Consider the following 21,379-nt stretch of genomic DNA (forward strand, 5'->3'; position numbering starts at 1 on the left):
TGCAGCAGTTGAGGTTTGGAAAAATATTAGCAGTAAGCATCTGCTAGCCCAGCCTTGGCAGCTGGAAAGACCAACCTAGGTGTGTTTTTTGCTTGAGCTAGTTGACCAAGGAAAACTTTGGCACTTGACTTCCTGAAGCTAGTGATAGCTTGAAGTAGGCCCACTTTTATATGTCCCTGAACCAGTGGATTATTCAGACCAGAATGAATAATCTTGTTACAAGATATTTTCACAGAACTTACATTTACAGTGTAACCACAAGGCAGTCAGAAAAACATGACAAAGGAACTAGTTACTGCATTTGGAAATCTTAAGTTAGGGTTCTGGTTTATAGCTATTATCTACAGAGTTATTTTTTAAAATGAGTATTTTTGCTTAATACTCCCATGGAATAACATGGCAAGAAGCAAGTCACAGCAAAAGGGCAGCTGTCATCTGAAGGGACAGTTCTGTTTAAGAGCAGTTGAGGCAGAAAGCTGGTAGAATTGACTTTTATTTACAGAATGCTATTGGGAAGTTAAAAATTTATGAAAAGTTTTACAAAGATGAGTGGTGATTGTGTTTTACATCATTGACCTTGTTGAGTATGAGTAATAACCAGTGAGACTTTATACGAAATAGTTGTGATCCCAATAGATTCCACATTAAAGGTGCCCACCTGCTCTTTCTGCACAAAAGTCTACTTATCTGAAACCTCCTGCAGCTTGCTGGCAGTTTATAGAATAGTCAAGTGATTTTCTGCTGCTGGTTTTGCATTCAGAGAAGAGCAAATCTTGGTGAGAACTTAGAGTTTGCTTTCACCTTTTAAAAAAAAGGTGAAAGGTCTGATAAGCAGGTAAGGCAATAGTACTAGACTCCAAGTGAGAAAGTGAATGCAGGAATCATGCAGTAGAAAGATGGGAGTACATACACTACCTGATGAAGCACAGGCTTTAAAAAACCCATTTTTAAAAAACAAATATACACAATAGGCTCAGAATACCCTCACCCCTCAAAGCAGAAGAAAAAACCATCCAGATTTCACAGTAACTGCATCAATGGATGCATGCTAGATGGGACATGGTGCTGGGACTCCCCTCTACAAATAGAGCTGGAGATTAGCATAGAACAAGTTACTGTAGCTATGGTTATGTAAAGGATTAAGGGTTCTAAGACGCTGAAGAAAGTTAAAGGCTCAATTTTTTGACCTTTAACTTTGGAAGATCCAAATTAAAACAATAGTGCAGCTAACAAGAGGACCAGAGCCAACCCTGCTGTGAGCACTATGACAACCAATACAGTATGCATTTACCTTGACTGAATATGGAGCAGTGTGCAAAGTCTTGGGCTGCAGACTAAAGGACTGACCCTTTTGGCTCACTGCACCACGTCTCCTCTTTGAAGCAGTTTCAAGAAACTATTCCTGCCTTTGATGGAAAAACCACAAGGAATCAGACATTTGTTGTACAAGGATCAAGTTGTGGGCTTTTACTTCAACTTCAGCTACACTGAATCTGCACATTACATAAGACAAGGAGAAATGTGCTGAGAGGGAGACATGAGAGAAACAGCAAGAAGAGAAATCAGCTTTATCTTGTTCACTCACACACTTGGCATTTGCAACTTTAATCTTAAACAAAAGTCCCACATGTACAATGGAGCGATCCAAACCATAGGCACAACTAAAGCTCAACTTATCAGCTACTCTTATGTACAGCTGTATAGGTTCAAAAAAGCTATCCTAGGTATATATACAAAAGATTGTTTATACACAAGTTTGTACACAAGGGTCTATACATTTAATTTTCTGCAGGAGGAACCCTTAGCTGCTCCCTCTACACCAGAGGTTATCAGCACTTCATTCACATATTTTACAAAAACAAAAAATAGACATTTCCAGGATTAAACTGGCTTTGTATTGCATCTAAATGTCTTCAGGCTTCATGGTTCAAGCCATAATGGATCCTTCAGTCTTGACCCAGACATGGAGACCAGGACAGGTGCCATGTGCTTTAGTCTCTTGAAAAGAAGTTCTGCACAGAGTGCTAAAAATAAAAGCCCCAAAACAAACAGGTGAAGCACAATGTATACTATCAGGACTCTTTTTCCAGTCTAAAGAAACAGCTACCCAGCCTCCTAGAGGTCACTGCTCACTGCCGATATTCCAGTTCATCTACACTGATGACTTTGGATGGCATGGAAGGGAGGGGCTGCTGCAAAACATCTGAACCAAACCATTTTGCAAGGCCAATAGGAGAACCACTTCTCTGGCTGGTGTGATGGTCAAGCTGTGAGTGTACATGAGGCAGTCCAGTCCGAGATGGCACATTCTGAGGCGTGGTTTGCACACCAACAGCAGATCCCTGTGCTCCAGAAGCTGGAGAGTGGAGAACTATTAGAGGTAGGAGAAGGGGGGAGGAGGGAGAGAAAAAAAGTAGAGAGTTAAGGCCAGGAAACCCCTTTTTTCCTAAGAGGAATTGTGAATGAACAGCTAATATGGAAACTGGACAGGGCAAATGTGAACTACTATGGAGTTCAGTATTTCCCTAGCCTAATAACTGCATGTTGATCATACTGATGCCACTGTGCAGCAGCAGCAACTCAAATTAGTACATTTACTACTAGAGGAAACCACATCCAGATCTCAGCTGAAAGACCATCAGCATGAGTGTCAATCTCAAAGGATTAGAGTAATAAGAGTTGTGGGTTATCCAAGGCCTCCCAAATAAGGGAAAAAGGTAGAGGAGAGGCAGCTGCTCAGCCAAGTAGATGGCAGAAGCACTAGGAGGTGAAAAACCCACTCCAGCAGCTGAAGGAAAGGCCAAAAAAAGGTCACCCCCATGATCCAGGGAGAGAGTAATCATGCTACAGTTAAGTGGAAAGGAAGGTTCCGACTTCCCAAGCTATCTAGGGAATTTACATTCTCCCCTGAAGCCTAGTTCTTGTGGATGACAGTTTCCTACTTTGAAAGTTTTAACTGTAGCATACAGATACCAGGTGCCTTCAGTTAGCTAAGTTCATTCATTGAACATGGGACAGTACAAAGGAGTTCCTAGGGTGCAGATCTAGTCAGGTCTAGAACGCCATAATTATCTTTGATTCTCTTGTTTAACCTACCTGATCGCTGTAGTTGCTGTTGCATCATTGCCAGCTGCAGAGGTGTCCCAGAGCGTGGGTTTAAGAGGTGATGGCCAGCTGTTGGTAATGGATAAAAAGGCTGGCCGAGGATGGGAGTAGATATTCCCTGTATGTGAGACAAGTCCATCCCTGGAGGAATCATACCTATTGATGAGACAAGGTTGGAGAAGCTCATTACTTTGCTTTATTAAAATGTCAGAAATATAAAACAAGGAGCTTTATTTACAAGGAACACTTGTTTAGTAATTGGTTTGAGAGAGTACTGTCAGCCTTATGAAAGGTGTTTGTTGTATAGGGAAAATAGCCTATTTGTAGCAATCACCACATGTCTTAGTCTTGCATTATGTAAGGGTGTCTGTGCTTCTTTGAGGCTAAGAACAAGTTTATTTTGAAGTTTCACCCTTGCAGTTAAGTGGTACAAGTAAAAGGATTACCTGCTTGCAGCAGAGGAAGATGTTGTGGATGCATCCCCTGTGCCAGCATCCTCTGGACCAATCCTGGATGCAGTTGATGAGTAGGTCGTACAATTGGTACATGGGGAACAAGGGGTACCTGGTGAACAGGACGAAGGAAGGGAGACCCTGGTACAGGGGAGGCTGTTGTAGGAGTCTTTCTGCCAGTTGATTTAGGCCTGTAGTCTTGTTCTTTGGTGCAACGGTTTGGCTGAGAAAGCGGTGTAGAACATGCAGAGCGTTGCAATGCAGCTAGTTTGGTACCTATAGCAGGTGAAGGATCTTGATCTGCATTCTCCACCAAGCTAGCTGATAGTAAGTTATCTGTAGTCAAATTAAAATAGGACTTAAATCTGATTTCTAGTTGTGCAATGTACAAAAGGCAGAAATGTCTTAAAGCTAGGTATGGTATTTGCTAGACTATCAATTTCAAGTCTGGAAGATATACAAGAGTCTGAATTTAGTCAGGTGTCTTCCTACCACTTGCCTCCTCTGTCCTGGATTCCTTCAGAAGTCAAAGGAAAGTTGAAGCAATGAGAAGTCAGTATTTGAGTTAAAAAATCCACTGTTAGTGTCTCAGCTTTATTAAATTCACACTGAAACACTGACAAGCTAGGTCTGAAAACCTAGCTCAGTACAGTGATGTCCTTCAAACCTAGGTTCTTCAGATTAGCTACATGAGCCTACCAACAATGCCCTTGTAGCTCCAGGATTGGATGCAGTCTTTACTGATAGAGGAGCATGCCTGGAATCCAGTTGGACAGGTTATAATTTAGAAATACAACTAAGTTTGATTAAGTGATAATTGTTTTGCCAGTAAGTTTGTATTCTTGGGGAGACACATCCAGTCTTAACTACTGGAATTAATCACATGCAAATTGGAGGTAGTCCTTACTTTTAGCACTCAGTCCTTAGCCCCTTGGAGACTGAGGCACCCACAACCACACAGAATATTTCTAGAGTTAGAGGGGGAAAAGAATGCACAGGATTATCAGTTTTCCCAAAGATGAAAAATTTACAGGCAAAACAAGCTTCTCATCTAGTAAGCCAACATCCATAAAAATTTAACTGCTAGGAAGTAGAAATGAAGAAGGATCAACAAGTGTGTTGAGGAATAGAAGTAGTTATACAGGAGGAAATATCCTGGTAACCAAGGGCAGAGTCAACTGAGGATGCCATGTCCACTAACGTTTAGTGAAGGTGAAGAGAACGAAGCTGCAGCTTTTCAGATCTTAAGAGGTCTCTCCTCTCCTCCAGAGGCTCCTCCATTGCAGCAACCTCTAAGCCCAGTCCTCCATCAGTGTATACTCATGCCATTTTTAAGGTTACTGACTTAACAATTACTCCAAACCCCAGCTCAATTTTGTTGTCAAGTTACAAAGTTAATCAGTGGATGAAATCTAACCATGTGAGGCAGAAACATCTGAATAAGAGGTGCTGTAAGGCTATTTACATCTAGCCACATTAAATTCTAAAATGCAATGTGAGAGGGGTAGATGTTTTACCCAGGTATTCATCTTAAAGAAATCTTGTCTGGCTCTTGATGCCATTATAACCACTTTCATCCCCACAATCTTCCATTGCATTTGAAGCTGGTTCTACAAAACAAAAATCCTACAAGGTGCAGCTGAGGTATCAAAAACAAAACAAAACTGCTTCTGGATCACTGTGGGAGTTAGAAATCTTTTACCAGGCTATATTTAGTCAGCTGAAATGACTGTCAAAGGGAGTAGAGAAAAGGGCCATTATTTCGTTTGTGACTGGTCAGAAGCAGTTGCAGAATCTTCACAATATAAATTTCTCTCAGTTCCAGTTTACCCTTCTACCATACTATTTTTATTGGGTCAACCAGTTACTATTTTGAGCATTTCTTCTTAACTTCTGCTTGGGACATCCTTTAAGCAAGGTGACAAGTATCTGCTGAATAAAGTCTCAGCTGGCAGAGCAAGTCATTTAAGGGCAGTCTCAAGAGTTCTAGATTGCACCTGATCCCCAAGAACTCTTCTCAAATAAGAAAAGGATGGAAGTGTCTAACATGGGAAAATACACAATTCCTACCAACCTACCCTTTTCTAATAGGTTAGAAGCCAAAAAACCCTGTTTGCAAGTCTAAGCCATCATCAGCATTTCGATTTTTCAGGTCATCCTTTTAGACACCACTGTGCAACTGTATCCAAGAGGACCTGACCTTCAGGAAAAGTGAGTTTATCAAAGCCCACAGTGGTGGATTTTGCTCAGGGAGAGGTCAGTTAGGTTCCTAGTAAGAGGTACAGGAAGTTTGAAGTACATCTTCATAAACACTGTCCTGGCAGTTGGGAATGTCTTAACACTACTTTAGAGACCAGACTTTAATTTAAGGAGCAGGAATACACAAGGCTAGAATCAAAAAAGTTGTGAATTGTGAATCTGCCTTCAAGAACAAAGCCATTATAGTACCTTCGTGTGTCCTTTGACCTTCATCTTTACTATCACTGGCTTTTATTTTCCCAGAAACTGTCTCCTCCTTATTTTTTTCTTTGCTTTCATACATCTTACGAATCACTGAGGTAGGCGTGAAGGAAGGAGAAAGCTGTGAAAAAAAGAGTAACTGACAGTGAGCAAATGATACCCAGAACAGTTAGTATAAGGTACAGTAACTTCTCACTTAAAGTCATCCCAGTTAACGTTGTTTTGTTGCTGATCAGTTAAGGAACATGCTCATTTAAAGTTGCGCAATGCTCCCTTATGTCATTTGGCAGCTTTGTCCACTGCTTGCAGGAAGAGCAGCCTGTTGGAGCAAGCTGGTGGGGGCTTGGAACCAGGGTAGACTGGCAGCCCCCTTATCAGCTCCCGTAAGTTCCCTGTGCTGCAGCCACCCAATTGCCAGCAGTTGAGCTCTCCCTCCCTGCACTGCCATATGCTGCTCCTGGGAGCCTCCTGCTTGCTGTGCAGGGGAGGATAGAAGGGGGGCTATCCCCTCCCCCTACTCCTGCCCCCCCAGTTGCTTACCCCTTCTCCATATAGAGCAGGGTGGGGACAGGACAGATAGAGCTTGCTGGCTGCAGCTGCTATCTCAACTTCCTGATCTTTTTAAAGGCAATGTACTTAGAATGCCATCAGCATACTTAAAGGGCAATGTGCATCTCTCTCTCCCCCACACACAGGGTGTGGGCCTGTGCCGTGCTGTCTCCCCTCCCCTCATTTGTGCTGCCTTGTAGAGTGAGAGGCCACATTAAGAACAAGGGATTCCCTGGGAAATATCCAACCCTCTTACTTCACCACCTCAACCAAGCTTCACAATCATCGCTGTGTACAGTATTAAGTTGTTTGAGTGAATATATAAGTGAGTTTGTCTGGTGAAAACAGTTTCCCTGGAACTTAACCCCCCATTTACATTAATTCTTATGGGGAAATTGGATTCGCTTAAAGTTGCATTTTTCAGGAACATAACTACAATGTTAAGTGAGGAGTTACTGTATTAGGCATTATATCTGTTAGTCTGCAAATAGAGACTTTTTTTGCAACCCTGCACAAGGTCACATGCATCCCAGTAATCAGTATTTTCCCTTCAAATAAACATTCCGCACTTAAAGGCAACATTTCCTGTCATGCCTAATGTGGTTGAGCCCCCAACCAAGATTGTTTTGCTTGTCTTCACTATTCTGGGTTTATTTTCTGCTTTTACTTTTTATGAATCTCATTTTACCAGAAGTGCATGAGTTTACTTTGTACTAGAAGAGCCCAGAGATTTAGAACAAGGGTTCTCATTGTGTATACTTAAGGATTTGTCTGCACTTGACAGGCAATTCAGATTAAGAAAGGGTGTGAATTTAAAGCACAGTAGCTATTCCTGAGTAACTCCATATGGTGACAAGAGGGACTTATTCTGGTTTAGCTCTAATCCACTTTCAGTGGATAACTCCCAGTGTAGACAGGCCCTTAGATTCTCATGAAAGGCACTTCCCCTCCCAAAATTACACATCTTTGTGGCAACTATAACAATTGCCTACATGGAACCAGTTATTAGGTAGGTGTATTTTTAGCTGTTTGATGCAGCAGCTTGAAAGAACCAGAATGTGGTGGCCAGACTTCTTGCTATGGGCCACCAGCAAGTGCTCTGCAGACCAGCTAGGGAACTATTGTCCTTATATCAAGAGGGGACTTTTCTGTACTGTAGTGCATATTTTACTTAAACTCAAATGTCAAAACCTTTATTTTTGTTCAATTGTGGATTAACGGATGACAAAGCTACTTTCATAGATTTAAGTCCTACATAATTTCAGTTGAATTAATTGCCATTTAATGTTTCTAGTAAAGGCCCAAATTCAAGAGTAGTTAAGATTCTAGATTCTTAACTCATGATCTGATAGAGCAGGAGTGGGCAAACTTTTTGGCCTGAGGGCCACATTAGGGTTCCAAAACTGTATGGAGGGCCAGGTTGGTGAGGCTGTGCCTCCCCAGACAGCCTGGTCTCTGCCCCCTCACCCCCCCACCAGGGCCCTCCTGCCCCTAACTGCCCCCTCACCCTCTATCCAACTGTCGCCCAGAGGGCTGGCAGCTTGCAGCCACACCGCCCAAAGGGCTGGCAGCTAGCCTCCTCAGCCAGGAGCTCCAGGGCCAGGCAGGATGGTCCCATGGACTGGATGTGGGCTGTAGTTTGCCCACCACCTATGTGATAGAATGCAAGTGCTTAGTATTTGGTTTTTTGGGGGGGGGGGGCAAGGAGAGAGGGAGAGAACAGGATGGGACAACACACACTGTGTCCCACGTTGGGAACTCAAACATTAAGACACCTAAAAATCACGAGTCATGAAAACCTAAATTTCGAGGATTAACATGAAGGCCTGAATTTTCATATTAAATCAATGAGAGGCTGAGGACATTGTTCCAAATCTAAGAGGTAATCCAAATGAGGTTAAGGAAGTAGAATGACTAACACTTGGATGACCATATTGTATATGGTCATCCAGTGTGCCAATAGAGATGAACTCATCCAAGCCACAAGTAGTTAGTTATTCTCAAACTGCATTAATCCTATCATAAGTTATTTACGAGGTATTTCAAGAATAGCATCAATGGCAAGGTATTTCAAGAATGGTAGTATGCTGCTTTAAAGTTAACCCTCTTCCTCTCCATATTAAGGAAACATTGATGCAAGTACTGACCATGCTAGTGATGGATGCACTAGGAGCTGGAGAAGATGCATTCCCTCTGTGGCCTGGTGCTGGAGACTTCGTCACTCGCTGCTGCCTATGAACAGACATGAATGTTAAGAGGTGAAGGCAGCATTATAGTCTTGGTAATCCTGCTTTTCACCTTTTTGATGCTAAAAAAATAGGTATAATTTAGGATATACCAAAATTAGTGACTGCCCAGGTATCAATGTGGTATCTCCAAATTTCACCCTTTATAGATCACATTGCCATTTAAGTGCAAATAATAATTTCCTGCTTCAAAAACAATGAAGTAGTCATTGTGCTGTTCAAGAAAAGCCTGTACAGCTGATTTTTCCTAATTGCCATTTTCACTTGTGGGTAAAGGAGGACTAGATTCAATTTTCTATCCAGTAGTTTTGGAGTTTAGTTAAGATTTTTCACACAATCTTATTTTATAGTTCTGGTCTTTATAGCCATTAGCTTCTGAATAAGCTTAAAATGTCATGTATCTTCCAGTAGTTCTAGTTTTTTTGGCTTCTCATTCTACAAGTTCTAATTACATTAGAAGTAGACTCAAGATGAGTGCTTTGCTGTAAAGGGTGTTTAATATACCTCAGTCCATGAAAGCCAGCCAAGATGCTAGACAACCAGCTTTCAAGGTGGACATAGCAGGTGAATTATCAAGTCCTAGCAAAGAGGTTATATGTAAAGTGGATGGCCTGTTTACCCACAAAGATACATATTTCATGCTATGCTTGAGCTCTATTGCTTAGCAAGCAAATTCCAAGATCAGCTTTATTACTTTGGCCTATGGCAATGCATACACTTGCCTAGCCACTGAGCCACGAGAACAAGGTGTTTTACTTGTCAGCTGCAATTAAAAGCTCAGGTTTTTCCATATGATGATGTTTACTAGGACTGTTTCTTTATCTTCCATGACATAAGTTCTGAAATCCTATTTTCTAGTCAGGCACATTAGTCTGCTTTACATCACACCATAAGCCAATATAACTTCCTGGCAATAAGGCTAGAATAGGTGCCTTGAAACCAAAGTACATCATTATTGAGGAAGGGTAATGAGCAATGGACTCCACTGAAAAGGAACAGGGCATAGAAAAGGTGAAAGGCATGCACTATCATAAGTAAGTGTTTTCCAGTCAAGCAAGTTTAGAATCTCACCTGTTCCTGAAGCCATCTCTGCTTTTGTCCATTTGTGGTTTGCCAAAACCTGGTTGGTAGAAATTTGCTGCCTGCATGGCTAAATCATGTGGTAGAACTAGTCCCTCTAAGGCAGCTTGCTGCATCTCCAGTGGACTCATCTGAAGTCAAGGAGGAGGAGGCGGCATTAGAATCTTAGTGAAACTTATTTTTTATCCCAGATCTTGCACTATTCCATAAAAGGAAATACAAAGGTTTGAAATAGTTGAAAGTACTCACAACTACACAGTCAACAGGAGTGGCAGACATTTTAGTAAGTTCATCTGAAAGTTAAACTTGCACCACTGAGTTACTGTCTCCAATTCATCTCAATATACTGTTGCAAAAAAGTACACACAGTTCTAAAGACATTTGAGAATAGGCCCACTGGGCCCAGCAACAGTGTTATCAGACTGGAAATGATGGCAAGTGCATTCTCACGATCCAAGGCTGAAGCACATCTCCCCCAGGAGTGCAAGAGTGAGGTGCTGAATATCATGCTTCATCAGAACTAAAGATTGAATCATAGAATATCAGAGTTGGAAGGGACCTCAGGAGGTCATCTAGTCCAACCCCCTGCTCAAAGTGGGACCAGTCCCCAATATTTGCCCCAGATCCCTAAATGGCCCCCTCAAGGATTGAACTCACAACCCTGGGTTTAGCAGGCCAAATGCTCAAACCAATGAGCTATCCCTCCCCTCCTGATTCAACTACAAGTAGCATCTTCATGGTAACTGCCAATATGAAAGAATTAGCATTCCATCATTCAAACCCCCTACATTCCCAATAGGTCCTGCAAGAAATGGTTAAAAAAAAGGTGCTCATTAATAAATATTTAAGTTTCAGAAATCACTGAATCTAACCTGTGAAGCAACTGGGCTCATTGACTTCCGCATCCCCTGAAATGGATCACTGAGCAATTGCTGAGAACTTGGTCCAAAACCTATAGAATGACGACAACTTTATCTACAAGTTTTAGAACAGACATTTATCCTCCCTTGACTCCAGCCCTCTCCCCAGTTACCTTCCTTGATTCAAAAGGTGGTTAGATGGATTGCTTTTGAAGCTCCTCAATACCACTCTAGCTTACTTGCAGATCTGTGCAAAGCATCAAGGCATTTGTCTCAGCTGCCCTGGGAAGCAAGCTATGCCCTTTGCACTAGACTGTGCCAGCCAGTGCCTGAAAAAGTATTTTCTTGTTCATAGCACTGTGGTCTACAGTATAAAGTATAATTAGTCTTTAATTTGCAGTACTATCAAGGTCCAACCAAGTCAGTTGGAGTTTTCAGACTTCATCAGCAGCAGATGGGATTCTTTGAAGAGGCAGAGGAGACAGATGGCCCTTAAGGTAGTCACCCATTAAGTGTTAGATGTTACTGACCAAAGTGATTCTCTGAATTCAGCTTTAAAACTGAAGCTTCAAAAGAAAATCCATCTCCTCTTCCCTATAAGAAGTTCTGCATGCTAGAAGCAGTCTCTTACCAATTGGTGAGGGGATCCTATGACGGAGGTAGTCTGCAGAAGCAGCCCGAGTTGGAAACACCTGTGAAATTGGAGGGGAAAGTGCTCGTTGGCTCAGCAAAGATGCTGCAGGTTCCAAGCCACCTATCAAGCCACTAAGAACATTGGATGAAGCAGGTCTGGCAATGGGTGGACCAAGAAGTTCCTTGGAGAAAAAAAAGTAATGAATAGCGGTCAAATATTGACATATTTATATAGTTTTCATACAATCTGCAGACAGTAGTACTTGTGCCACATTGACAGCTATACACATACAATGTAAGTGTGTACATGAAGTCTGTCAAGTTAAGTTTAATGGCCCATCCAGCTTCTCTTTAACAGAAGAAACTAATCTCTGTAATTTTAGTGTTTTTCCCTCATAAAAGTTCTATTGTCTGGAAAATTCTGTTCCGATATTCCGGACAGTTGTCGTGGCAAGTTTTGAATAGCTAGTTCTCAATCTTGTCAATGACTTAGCATGTCATCTCTCCTATATGCTTTTTCTGCTTCTGTCTGGTGGGAATGAATCTGACTATTGATATCCCTATTGCAATCCACAATGTGTGTAAAAAAATCACATTTTGGGATGATCTTTTGCTTCTCACACAAGAGAGTAAAGGAGCATTTCAAGGTGACAATCTCAAAAAGAAATACCTGCAAAATGTTCTTTGGGAGAGGTTGGCCTGGGATCTCAGAAGGAGACATCAAGTGGCTTTCAAGGCTTTGCTAAGTTAAAAAAAAAAAACAGTTTCTCACATCTGCATGTAGTTTGTAAAGATTTGATTATAATAAGGAGGTTCAGAACCCACACCATTCCCATAACTTAGGGGACATCCACCACAAGATGTCGTGATAAAGATCCTTGTACATACTTCATTAAGAGTCAAACCACCTTCTTATCCCACTGATAATTACAATTTCATAATTTAAGTCTGATGAGCACTGCTAGCTAAACAGCTCAGATGGGTCCCAGTTAAAACTGCTGATTGTAGGTCTGACTGAGGTCCAACAGATTTTCTAAATTGTCAAGTGCTGTCAGTGCAGGCTTCACTAGCTTTTATCCGTTAAAGTATTTCACAAATTTAGCTACCTATGCAATTTAAGTTATGCTATAGTTGCCATAAGGATGATAGGAAATTGTGGGTGACAGGGGAGTCAGTCCACCATATGAAAAGAGGTGAGATCTGATCTAGAATACTTTGAGTCCATTTCTGATGCATAAAATTGATTATCTTGATGCTTGCATGGTAATCTATGGGGGATGTAAAAATTAACCAAGTGATGAAATAAATTAAGATGCCCGACATACCTTGCTATAAAAAATCTTCCCACTCACCCAGTTTGCTTCTGATCAAATACAATGTTGAAGCTTGAATGAGTAGTCCAGCAAAACAAAAGATACAAAATAGCAAAATAACCTTGTCCTCTCATCCCTCTTTCCAATATGTGTGAGTGACAATTATGTTGAAATTTTTTAATTTTGGTACAACATTAGTTTAACAGATAAGCAATTTCTATTTAATAGATGTATAGTTACAAACTTTGTAACTATACAAGACTACATGCCTTGATATTGTCAACATTTGGAAAAAAAATCAAAGGGTTTATAGACTGGGACATGGAAAAGCCCTCCTTTTTCCTACAGCTATCATGCACATACTCCAGTTCTTAATTTGTGCAATCCATTATCCCAGAGAAACTTCCAATTCCAGCAGAGAGACCAGTACTAAATGAGTGCATTTATAGTGTATGAAAACCTCTATTGCACTTACATGGAAAGTTTGTTTCAAGAGTCTTTAGAGACCCACAAGTCATAAACCCCAAACCTTCCAGATATGCATAAACTGGTGTTTGCAGATTGGAGAGAGATTGCACTGGACTAGATGAGAAAAGCTGAATTTTATTAAAATCACAACAGTGTGGTTCTTTTGACCTGTGTCTAAAGACAGTAAGTGAGTTGTATGTGTGTCTTTGTGCCTTCCAGATTAACTATGCTCAGTTTCTGCCATGTGTTGCGCCATTTTAGCAAGATAAAACCTGACTATAAAATAAGTTCACAGCAATAATTCTACAGGCCAAATTCATACCTCAAGTTACACTTCTGAAACCCCACTTTCTTAATTTTGCCTTCATATATGGTTCTGTATAGAAAGTTAGAGGTTGGATAGGTATAGTGAAGAGCATGAGTTGTCCTGAGAAGTCTTACAAGTGATTAAGAAAAATCATGAAGTTGACTTTCAAATTCCAGGTTGTTTGCAAGTTTGGAAATTAAAAACAAAGAAATCAACTGACTAAATCTGAAGTTAAACAGAAATACATAAGACACCATATTCAAGTTTTGCCACCATTTTTACAATAACTAAAGATCCATTGGTTTAAAGTGCATTTATAGTCTGAAGTCACAATAATGCATCAAATACTTCCTACTGGATACAGAGATCCCATTTGTTTTCTGAAAGATTAAAGTTTAGTATAATTCTCAGTCTACCTCATGTTAGAGATAGTCATGATTTACTCCATTAAGTAAAAAGACGTGCTATTTTAAAATTTAACAGTCTTAGTATTGTACACTGTATCTGTATTAACACAATTGTACAAATACTCATTAAAGCCAAGAGGTTTCAGAGCACCTGACTATTACAAGTATTACTGCTATCATCTGAAGTAGTGCAGGAGGCCCAACTGATCTCAGTGTTTCTACTGGGGAAACTGCTCCAACAGTTCCACTAACACAAAGAGGAAAAAGCAGTATTAGGTAGTGTTCTCTATAAGGTCATTAACACATGTGCTTTGTGCGATGTGCAACAGAAATAAACCTTCAACAGAAAGATACAAGTTAACCCTTCAAGGCATAACTTTTTGGGCAAGACTAAGTGCAGAGATAAGCCTTCTCCCCTAACCAAAATGGCCAATTTTTTGTAAAATAAGATGTGATTTTTGTCAAGCAAGATCTAGAACTTTGCCCGTTAGCTTGGGGGTCAGACTGAGCAGACTTCCTAAATCTTCAGTCGAGGTCCACTTGTGAAGTCTAGCATCTGTCTGATTAGACAACACTATTAAATTTTAACTACTAGAAACTTTGGAGGTGTTCAGCTACAGACTAAACTGGAAAACATGCACATAGCTCTTCTGGTCAGTGATCCCCTACATGGAAGGGGTCCAGTTGCCAACATCTCCCCAGAAATAATCTCACTTAATATTACTAATTTCATTCTCAAGGCCAGTATATTTACCATCACCCCATCATATCCAACCAATGGTTAATATGAAATCAGAGACATGCTGAGGCACTTCCGGTTCATTTCCTGTACCTTGTCATGGATCTGTTTATATTTTAGTGTCAGGAATTTGTTACTTACATTGACCTTGGGCTGTGATGGTAGAGTCCCACTTGCCTTCATGCTGCTGACTAATTTATTAAATGCAGACATATCTCCATCTTTCTTGAGCTGTCTGGAGCCAGCCACATTCAGGGCTTCCTCCATCTGCTGTGCCATGAATGGAGCAGCATTTTTCCCCTCCTGGTCCATTTTCAGGCCTTTTAGCCCAGCTTCTACTTCTTCCACTGAAAGTACAACTCCTGAATGTGCTGAGAAGTGGAAGGGGAAGACAGTTAAACTAGGTGCTCACTTTACAAGCATATGCACCAGTGTATAGAAGGGGTGGAGATCTGGTGATGTGTCATGAATATGTGAAGCTAGTTCTGGCTGTACCTTTGGTTTCAAGCCACTGTTTGAGCTACATTACAATATTCTCATTCAAATTAAAAATAACCTGAGCCATGAACAATTAGGCACATAAGTCTTTACAAGCATCTTTAATTTTAGCTGAATTTTTTAAGTTCTTCTTTATCTTGAGACTTGGAAGTTTAGGAAGGGAAGACATTTCATTCTGCAGTTTTCACAGACAGTGAATTCTTAGCAGGAAGTACAGTCAGCAAATGTATTAGTGAGTTTTTTTTAATACAGATTATTGTAGATTTAAATAAAGTCATTTGCTATTGTGTTACAAGTATGCATAGATTATAATTTATCTTATACTTCAGGAAACCAGACTTTTACAGCCATATAAGTGATGGCTATTGTTTGAAGAGAAAATACATACCTGGAAATATACACACTTTAGACAATCACATGATTGGAATTTGAACTGCATACGTTTTCAACCAGGCTTAAGTTTCCCAAAGAAAACTAAAGCCATTGTGGGTCATGGGAAAGATTTCTAGAAGTGCCAACAAAATAAGGAACAAGCATCAGTAAGTACTGCTCATTATTTTCTCCATATACCAGTGCCTGACATCCTTTGGTTATGCACGGATGTGAACAGATGGCAACATATATGGGTACCTTGAAGATTAAGGGAGGAAAAGATAGGAATATCCAATGGGTTTCTGTAAGAGATGCTGATCTGGAAAGTAGAAGACTTACTGGAAGTATGGCCATGAGACAGGAGAGGGACTTCTGACATGCACTACAGGGCATGAGGGAAAAAGGCTGAATGCTGGAGGAGAGACTAACCAACAGAGAGAAAACACCAATAATTTCTCAAGTGCTTGATTAGTATTTTGTCATTGGGGATCCCCATGTCAGGTACTTTGACATAAGAGTGAACAGAAGTCTTTATCCTTGTTCTGTGATGAATATGTAACAATTAGAAGGCTTTTGTGGTAAAGGTAGAAGTCTGAGCAGAATTCTACATTCAGATTTAGTTCAATATTTGAAAGCCAAATTGGGGAGAGCTTTCCTCCAATGTTCACCAGGCACTTCCTGCTCCCCAAACTGGATGCTGGTCAGCAGTGTTTGCAATACTTTTGTTGGATGAATTCCTGTTCCTCCATATTTCCATCACTCATATCAGGCAGCATTTCAAGTTTTGCTTAGCACAGCAATTTAAAGTTTACATGGCAATACATGCTGCTTGCCAATGCAATTGAAAGATTTGGCAATTAAACCTCAAGTTTCACAACAGTATGTGCACTTATGTTCTGTTTGCATATGCACATGCAACAGGCCCAATGAGCATGCAAATCGGCAATGTGTATGCATGCCCTTAAACCTGTGCCTAGTTAAAACTGGCACTGAATCTACTATAATTAATATTGAAAAGGTTGTATCTGACTTCAGTAGAATAGAAGCACTATGGAAGGAAACAATTCCCTTCTTAATTAGATATTGGTTTAACATTGATACAATAATAAAAGTCAGTTCCAATCCTTGTTGCATTCCTACACTACTGGAGTTGTTTTCCCTAGTAGAGCTGCTTCTGAAAACGTGTTTATGAGCCACAATTCTTTGAAGACTTAAGTGAACTTTTAGACTATTGTGCCAGAAGTGTTGGTACAGTTCCCTGAAATGGTTTATGGGAAATTTTACCAGATATACCTGAAAAAGCTGCTCTGGGCCCGCATACACCTTAAATTCATTGGTCCCATTTTAGATACTGAGACTCCCAGGATCACTTTGTGATCCAGCATACAGGTACTTGGCAAAAAACTCATGGTGCAAGTTTTAGGAAGAGCTGCATAATAGGAATTCAAGTGTCAAGTAAGTTTAGGAATGCTGACATTTTACCACTGTCTAATGTGAAGACTAGTCTAGATGCCAGGAACAGTAAAGCTGGAAACTCATTTATACATCAAGATTTGCACAATCTTGATGTATTAAAGTAGCACAGGCTAATGAGCATGTTCATGATGAAAATCCTGCTGATGTCATCCTATGATTAGGATGGAAAAAGTCAGTGATGGAATCATCATAACTGAGATTTGTGGGCCAGTGGGTTTTCTGAAGTGTAAGTAAACTTGTAGTACTTCCTACTTCTGAACCTCAGTAATCAAGGTTTGCCAGATCAAGGCAAAAGGTTTTCCAGAATGCCACCACAGGAACTCCACAATATCTGAAGAGGCACTTACTGCTCTCTCTAAGCTTTTCCTTGTTGGCTGAAAGACTTGAGAGGAGAGGTTTTAAGTCCACTTTGGCTTTCTGTAGCATCTCAAGGATGTCCACTTTGTTTTCAGAATGGTCTTCCAATGGAATGGGAGCAAAGTAGTTTCCAGGGTTCTGGCCAGGGGAGAGAATTGCTTGCTCTAGACCTGAAACAGCAAAACCAGGAGCACTGCCACATCAATTTACCAACTAAATGTCTCAAGATGACTACATACTGGCTACTAAGCTTAATACTTCACTGAAAATCATGACTCTCACCCCCTGCCTGAGATCAGCTGGAAAATACAGTGAGAAGTGATGAGATCTTTTGCAGATGAGACTAAAGCTGTACACTCCAGCTGCTTCCAAAAGGACATTTTTTGAATGATTAAACTGTGGAAAAGTTAATTACCATATATTCTTATCTACCACGTTCTCACTGAAAGAATGCATAGGGAAAAATGTGGAGACATGAGTACAGAGATTAAATGACACTACAAAAGTTAGACAATTTTACCTGCTAGCCTCTCCAGTTCTTCATGTGGTGTGGATCTCAGGCTGCTAGAGTGACTTCCAGAACGACTAGGATTAGAGAACCACCTACTGAACCTGCTAGAAGACATCGAACCTTCCCCCAGCACATCTTCTATCATCTATATCATGGGGAAGAGAGAAAGTTTTAGACAAAAAGTCTTAACAGAAGAAAGAATGGGAGGGTTTGAAAGATGAGGGACACTTACTGTGTAACTTGTAAAATTCCTTTGCTGCTGCTGACCTGATGTTACACTCCCAGAATTTAGGATTTGAAGTAGGTTTTAAGCTATCATTTGTTTCCCCCCGTCCCAGAAGTTGTACCATATTTCTGTGTAACCAGTGTGCTGGTATAATCAATCATGCATTTTCTATCTGTACAAAATGAAGTCTGTTCCATATTTTATATTCTGAAACTCTGATTAAGCCATTATTGCAAATTCCACTTTACCAGAACAGCTGACAGATTAATATTCAATTGCCAGAATCTTCAGTCATTGGTCCAAAAATTAACTACTCTCCCAAGGGCTAACACTTGACTCCATGGCTCAATGACCTATGATGAGCACTCAGGTTATACGAGTTCAAGTGAAGAGGGGCCCACATAAAAATACAGTATCTTCTGCAGAAACAGGAGGTAAGCCTCAGTGAAGAAAGATACTCTAACACTTAGAAGTTGTTCTTCAGGAGAAGGAAAGGCATATTGACAAGACCCTGTATGGAAGCTTATACTACCACCTGTGTTCTGCCATGTTGGTTATCCAATCACCTTCAGTTCTGTCAAATATTGTTTGCAGAAGTAGCAAACAGGAAGTACCTTACTCTAATGAAGAGAGCAGTAGAGAGTTCATTCATTCTTGGAGATTACTGACGGTCAGTTTAACAACTGAAGCTTTTTAGAAGCTAAACAGCCAAGTACAATTCCAACACTATTGTCAGTATAAGCCACTTTGTCAGTTCTACACTGGTTGCTAGAAGTAGTTCAGAAGCAGCGATATGTGGCAAGGGACCTTTTAAATATAAGCTAAAGCACTTCCATTTTGCAAGTTAATGCATATTTGACTGGTATAAAATTAATTTTTCAAAAAACTCTGCCAGAGTCCCAAGAGCATCAAGTTTATCCCAAGCAACCTTTACTGTCTCACAGTGTGGGACCTCATTCACGGTGTAGACAATGCTTTGTTGATTTAATTTCCTTGGTGTTTCATTCAGTCCAAGATGAGAAGAAACTCAATTCTTTGTCAGATGAGCCAAGCATGAAACCATTTACTTGTGGCTGGCATCTTGATTCCATTTGGTCATACATGTAAAGTTGAAAAAAGTTGAGCTGGAAGAACCTGAACAGTCTAACAGTTCTATAGAAAGGTATAATCTTTATCCATTTCATATACATCTATATGGTACAACTGGGAAAATAATGGTCACAAGAAAGCCTATGGACAGGACAACTGCTAATAGGTGGAATAGCTTTTCGAGCACAACATTGTGCATAAGACTAAATTTTTAGGTAGTTGGAAAACTGAAATACTAGTTTTCCTTCTACGTGGTCACTGAATCAGCCACTGAAGTTTCTGCCTTTGAACAAAAACAAAAACAGGCATCATCCTGAAAGCTCACAAACCAGACAGACAATCTGGTTTGTCACCACCCCTATAGACTTAAAATTCCTGTCCTCTGTTAAGTTTGATGCACCATTAAGAACATTTGAAGGCCTTCCTGTACATTATACTAGAAAGTTACCTTTATAACAAAGTAGGTAACGGTTTCAGAGTAAAGTAGGCAAGTATATTCTGTAGGTATATTGAAATCTAGCAATAAAGTTGGTTCCCACCACACAAAACATTAAGCCAGGTCTCAATTTTCAAGCCCCAGTGTTTGCATTTTGCAGCCTAATCACTCACTTCCTTATTTAGGATAATTTGTTTCAATAATTCCACTTCCAAGGAAACAAATTTCTACTCCCCCCCCAGTGAAAACCACCACCTGCTCACTATCCCTTTCAAATCCTTCTGTAAGATTACCTGATCTAATTCTAACCAGTGAATTGGGATTGAAAAATAATTGTTCCTCCTCCCTAGGAGTTTAGTTGGCTCAATGCTGGGAGGGTCAGAGATAAATATGGATGTGTAATTTCTACTACTACTAGCCTCTTATGAAGTAGCATTTCAGCCTATTACTTATTTTGTCCTTAAGTCACAAGAACTAGTCATTCACAGTGACATGAGGGAAAGGCAACTTGTAACGAAATGGGCCAGTTGCAGTTTATGACTTTCTAGAGACAGTTATGGAAGAGGATTTTGCCAGTCTATAGACAAGATATTGGACCATGATTCGCAGGCCAAGACTACTTGTTACTGCAGCCTCTGTCTCTGTCAAAAGCCAAAATAAAGTCCATCAGTACACAAGAACTAGAGGGCTACCAAATGAAATTGGCAGCAGGTTTTAACAAACAAAAGTATTCAGACAATGCAGTCAACCTGTGGAACTCTTTGCCAGAGGCTGTTGTGAAGGCCAAGACTAACAGGATTAAAAACAAATAAACCCCCAACAACTAAATAAATTCATGGAGGATAGGTACACCAATGGACCTATTAGCCAGGATGGGAAGGGATGGTGTCCCTAGCCTGTTTGCCAGAAGCTGGGAATGAGTGACAGGGAATGGATCACTTAATGATTACCCGTTCTGTTCTTGCATTGGCCACTGTCAGAAGACAGGATATTGTGCTAGATGGACCTTTGGTCTGACCCAGTATGGCTGTTCTTATGTTCTAAGTGATTCAGTATTGAAACTGTTAACAGTTGACTTCCATTTGCACCACAAGTTGTGTCTTTCAAAATTGATTTAGTGACCAATTACAGTTTATGGACCTCAGCAACATAGCATCTATCAAAACCTCTCTACTTGTTTTGTCAGTCCATTATCAAAATGCAGTAACTACTCCAGATTTTCTTATAGAAAGGAATCTAGTTCTAGTTAAGTGAAGATTTTCTAGAACCACAGGGCAGGCTAATGCTATTGGCACAGCTTCATACTCCTTCAGCCTATAATCTGACACTTATTACTTTTGGTATCCATCCTTCTACCTCCCATAGGGGCTTGGTTAGTTGCATTTTATATGGAACAGTGCCTCTGGACATTCCTTATAAGATGAAGCCATGTTGGCCCATAAGCCTTGTCAACTAAGTATGAGACATATTCCCATGTCAGTTTATCCATAATACTACCCAACATCTGCTATATAATCCATTAACTGGATTCAATTTGAATCAATCTTCAAAGGCTGATTTTAACAGGCTCTTCCTTTACTGTACAAATTTTCAGAGGTTGTCTGCCTCTTATTCTGAAGTGTTTGAGAATCCATGATTAAGATGGATATATTCTAATAGACTAGAAAAATGAGACAGTGAGTTATATTTTTAACCCAAGTACAGTGTCTGAAGGAAATCCAACCAAAAAAGTTGATGGGAAATCTTTAGCTCCACCATAACCATTCCCTGCAAATACAGTGTTCTGGAACTCCTA

General features: G+C 40.3%; 1 protein-coding gene across 5 annotated transcripts in view; it reads right to left on the reverse strand.

The window, feature by feature from the left end:
- Positions 1-1,553: 1,553 nt before the first annotated feature.
- EIF4ENIF1 (eukaryotic translation initiation factor 4E nuclear import factor 1) overlaps positions 1,554-21,379 on the reverse strand; it is a 35,152-nt gene continuing 15,326 nt past the window's right edge. For 2 of the 5 annotated variants that reach the window (XM_073313538.2, XM_073313537.2), the window contains exons 8-19: positions 17,843-17,978; positions 17,313-17,492; positions 14,761-14,990; positions 12,056-12,127; positions 11,384-11,567; positions 10,765-10,844; positions 9,884-10,023; positions 8,714-8,798; positions 6,006-6,138; positions 3,552-3,893; positions 3,097-3,261; positions 1,554-2,371 (exon numbers count right to left, since the gene is read on the reverse strand). In XM_073313538.2, the coding sequence (XP_073169639.1) occupies positions 2,130-2,371; positions 3,097-3,261; positions 3,552-3,893; positions 6,006-6,138; positions 8,714-8,798; positions 9,884-10,023; positions 10,765-10,844; positions 11,384-11,567; positions 12,056-12,127; positions 14,761-14,990; positions 17,313-17,492; positions 17,843-17,978 (1,989 nt within the window). In that variant the 3' untranslated portion in view covers positions 1,554-2,129. The remainder of the gene's footprint in view (positions 2,372-3,096; positions 3,262-3,551; positions 3,894-6,005; positions 6,139-8,713; positions 8,799-9,883; positions 10,024-10,764; positions 10,845-11,383; positions 11,568-12,055; positions 12,128-14,760; positions 14,991-17,312; positions 17,493-17,842; positions 17,979-21,379) is intronic. The other 3 variants (XM_073313540.2, XM_073313539.2, XM_073313541.2) reach the window with 2 other exon arrangements.

This window comes from Lepidochelys kempii, chromosome 15 (assembly GCF_965140285.1).
Source record: "Lepidochelys kempii isolate rLepKem1 chromosome 15, rLepKem1.hap1, whole genome shotgun sequence".
Taxonomy (NCBI): domain Eukaryota; kingdom Metazoa; phylum Chordata; order Testudines; family Cheloniidae; genus Lepidochelys; species Lepidochelys kempii.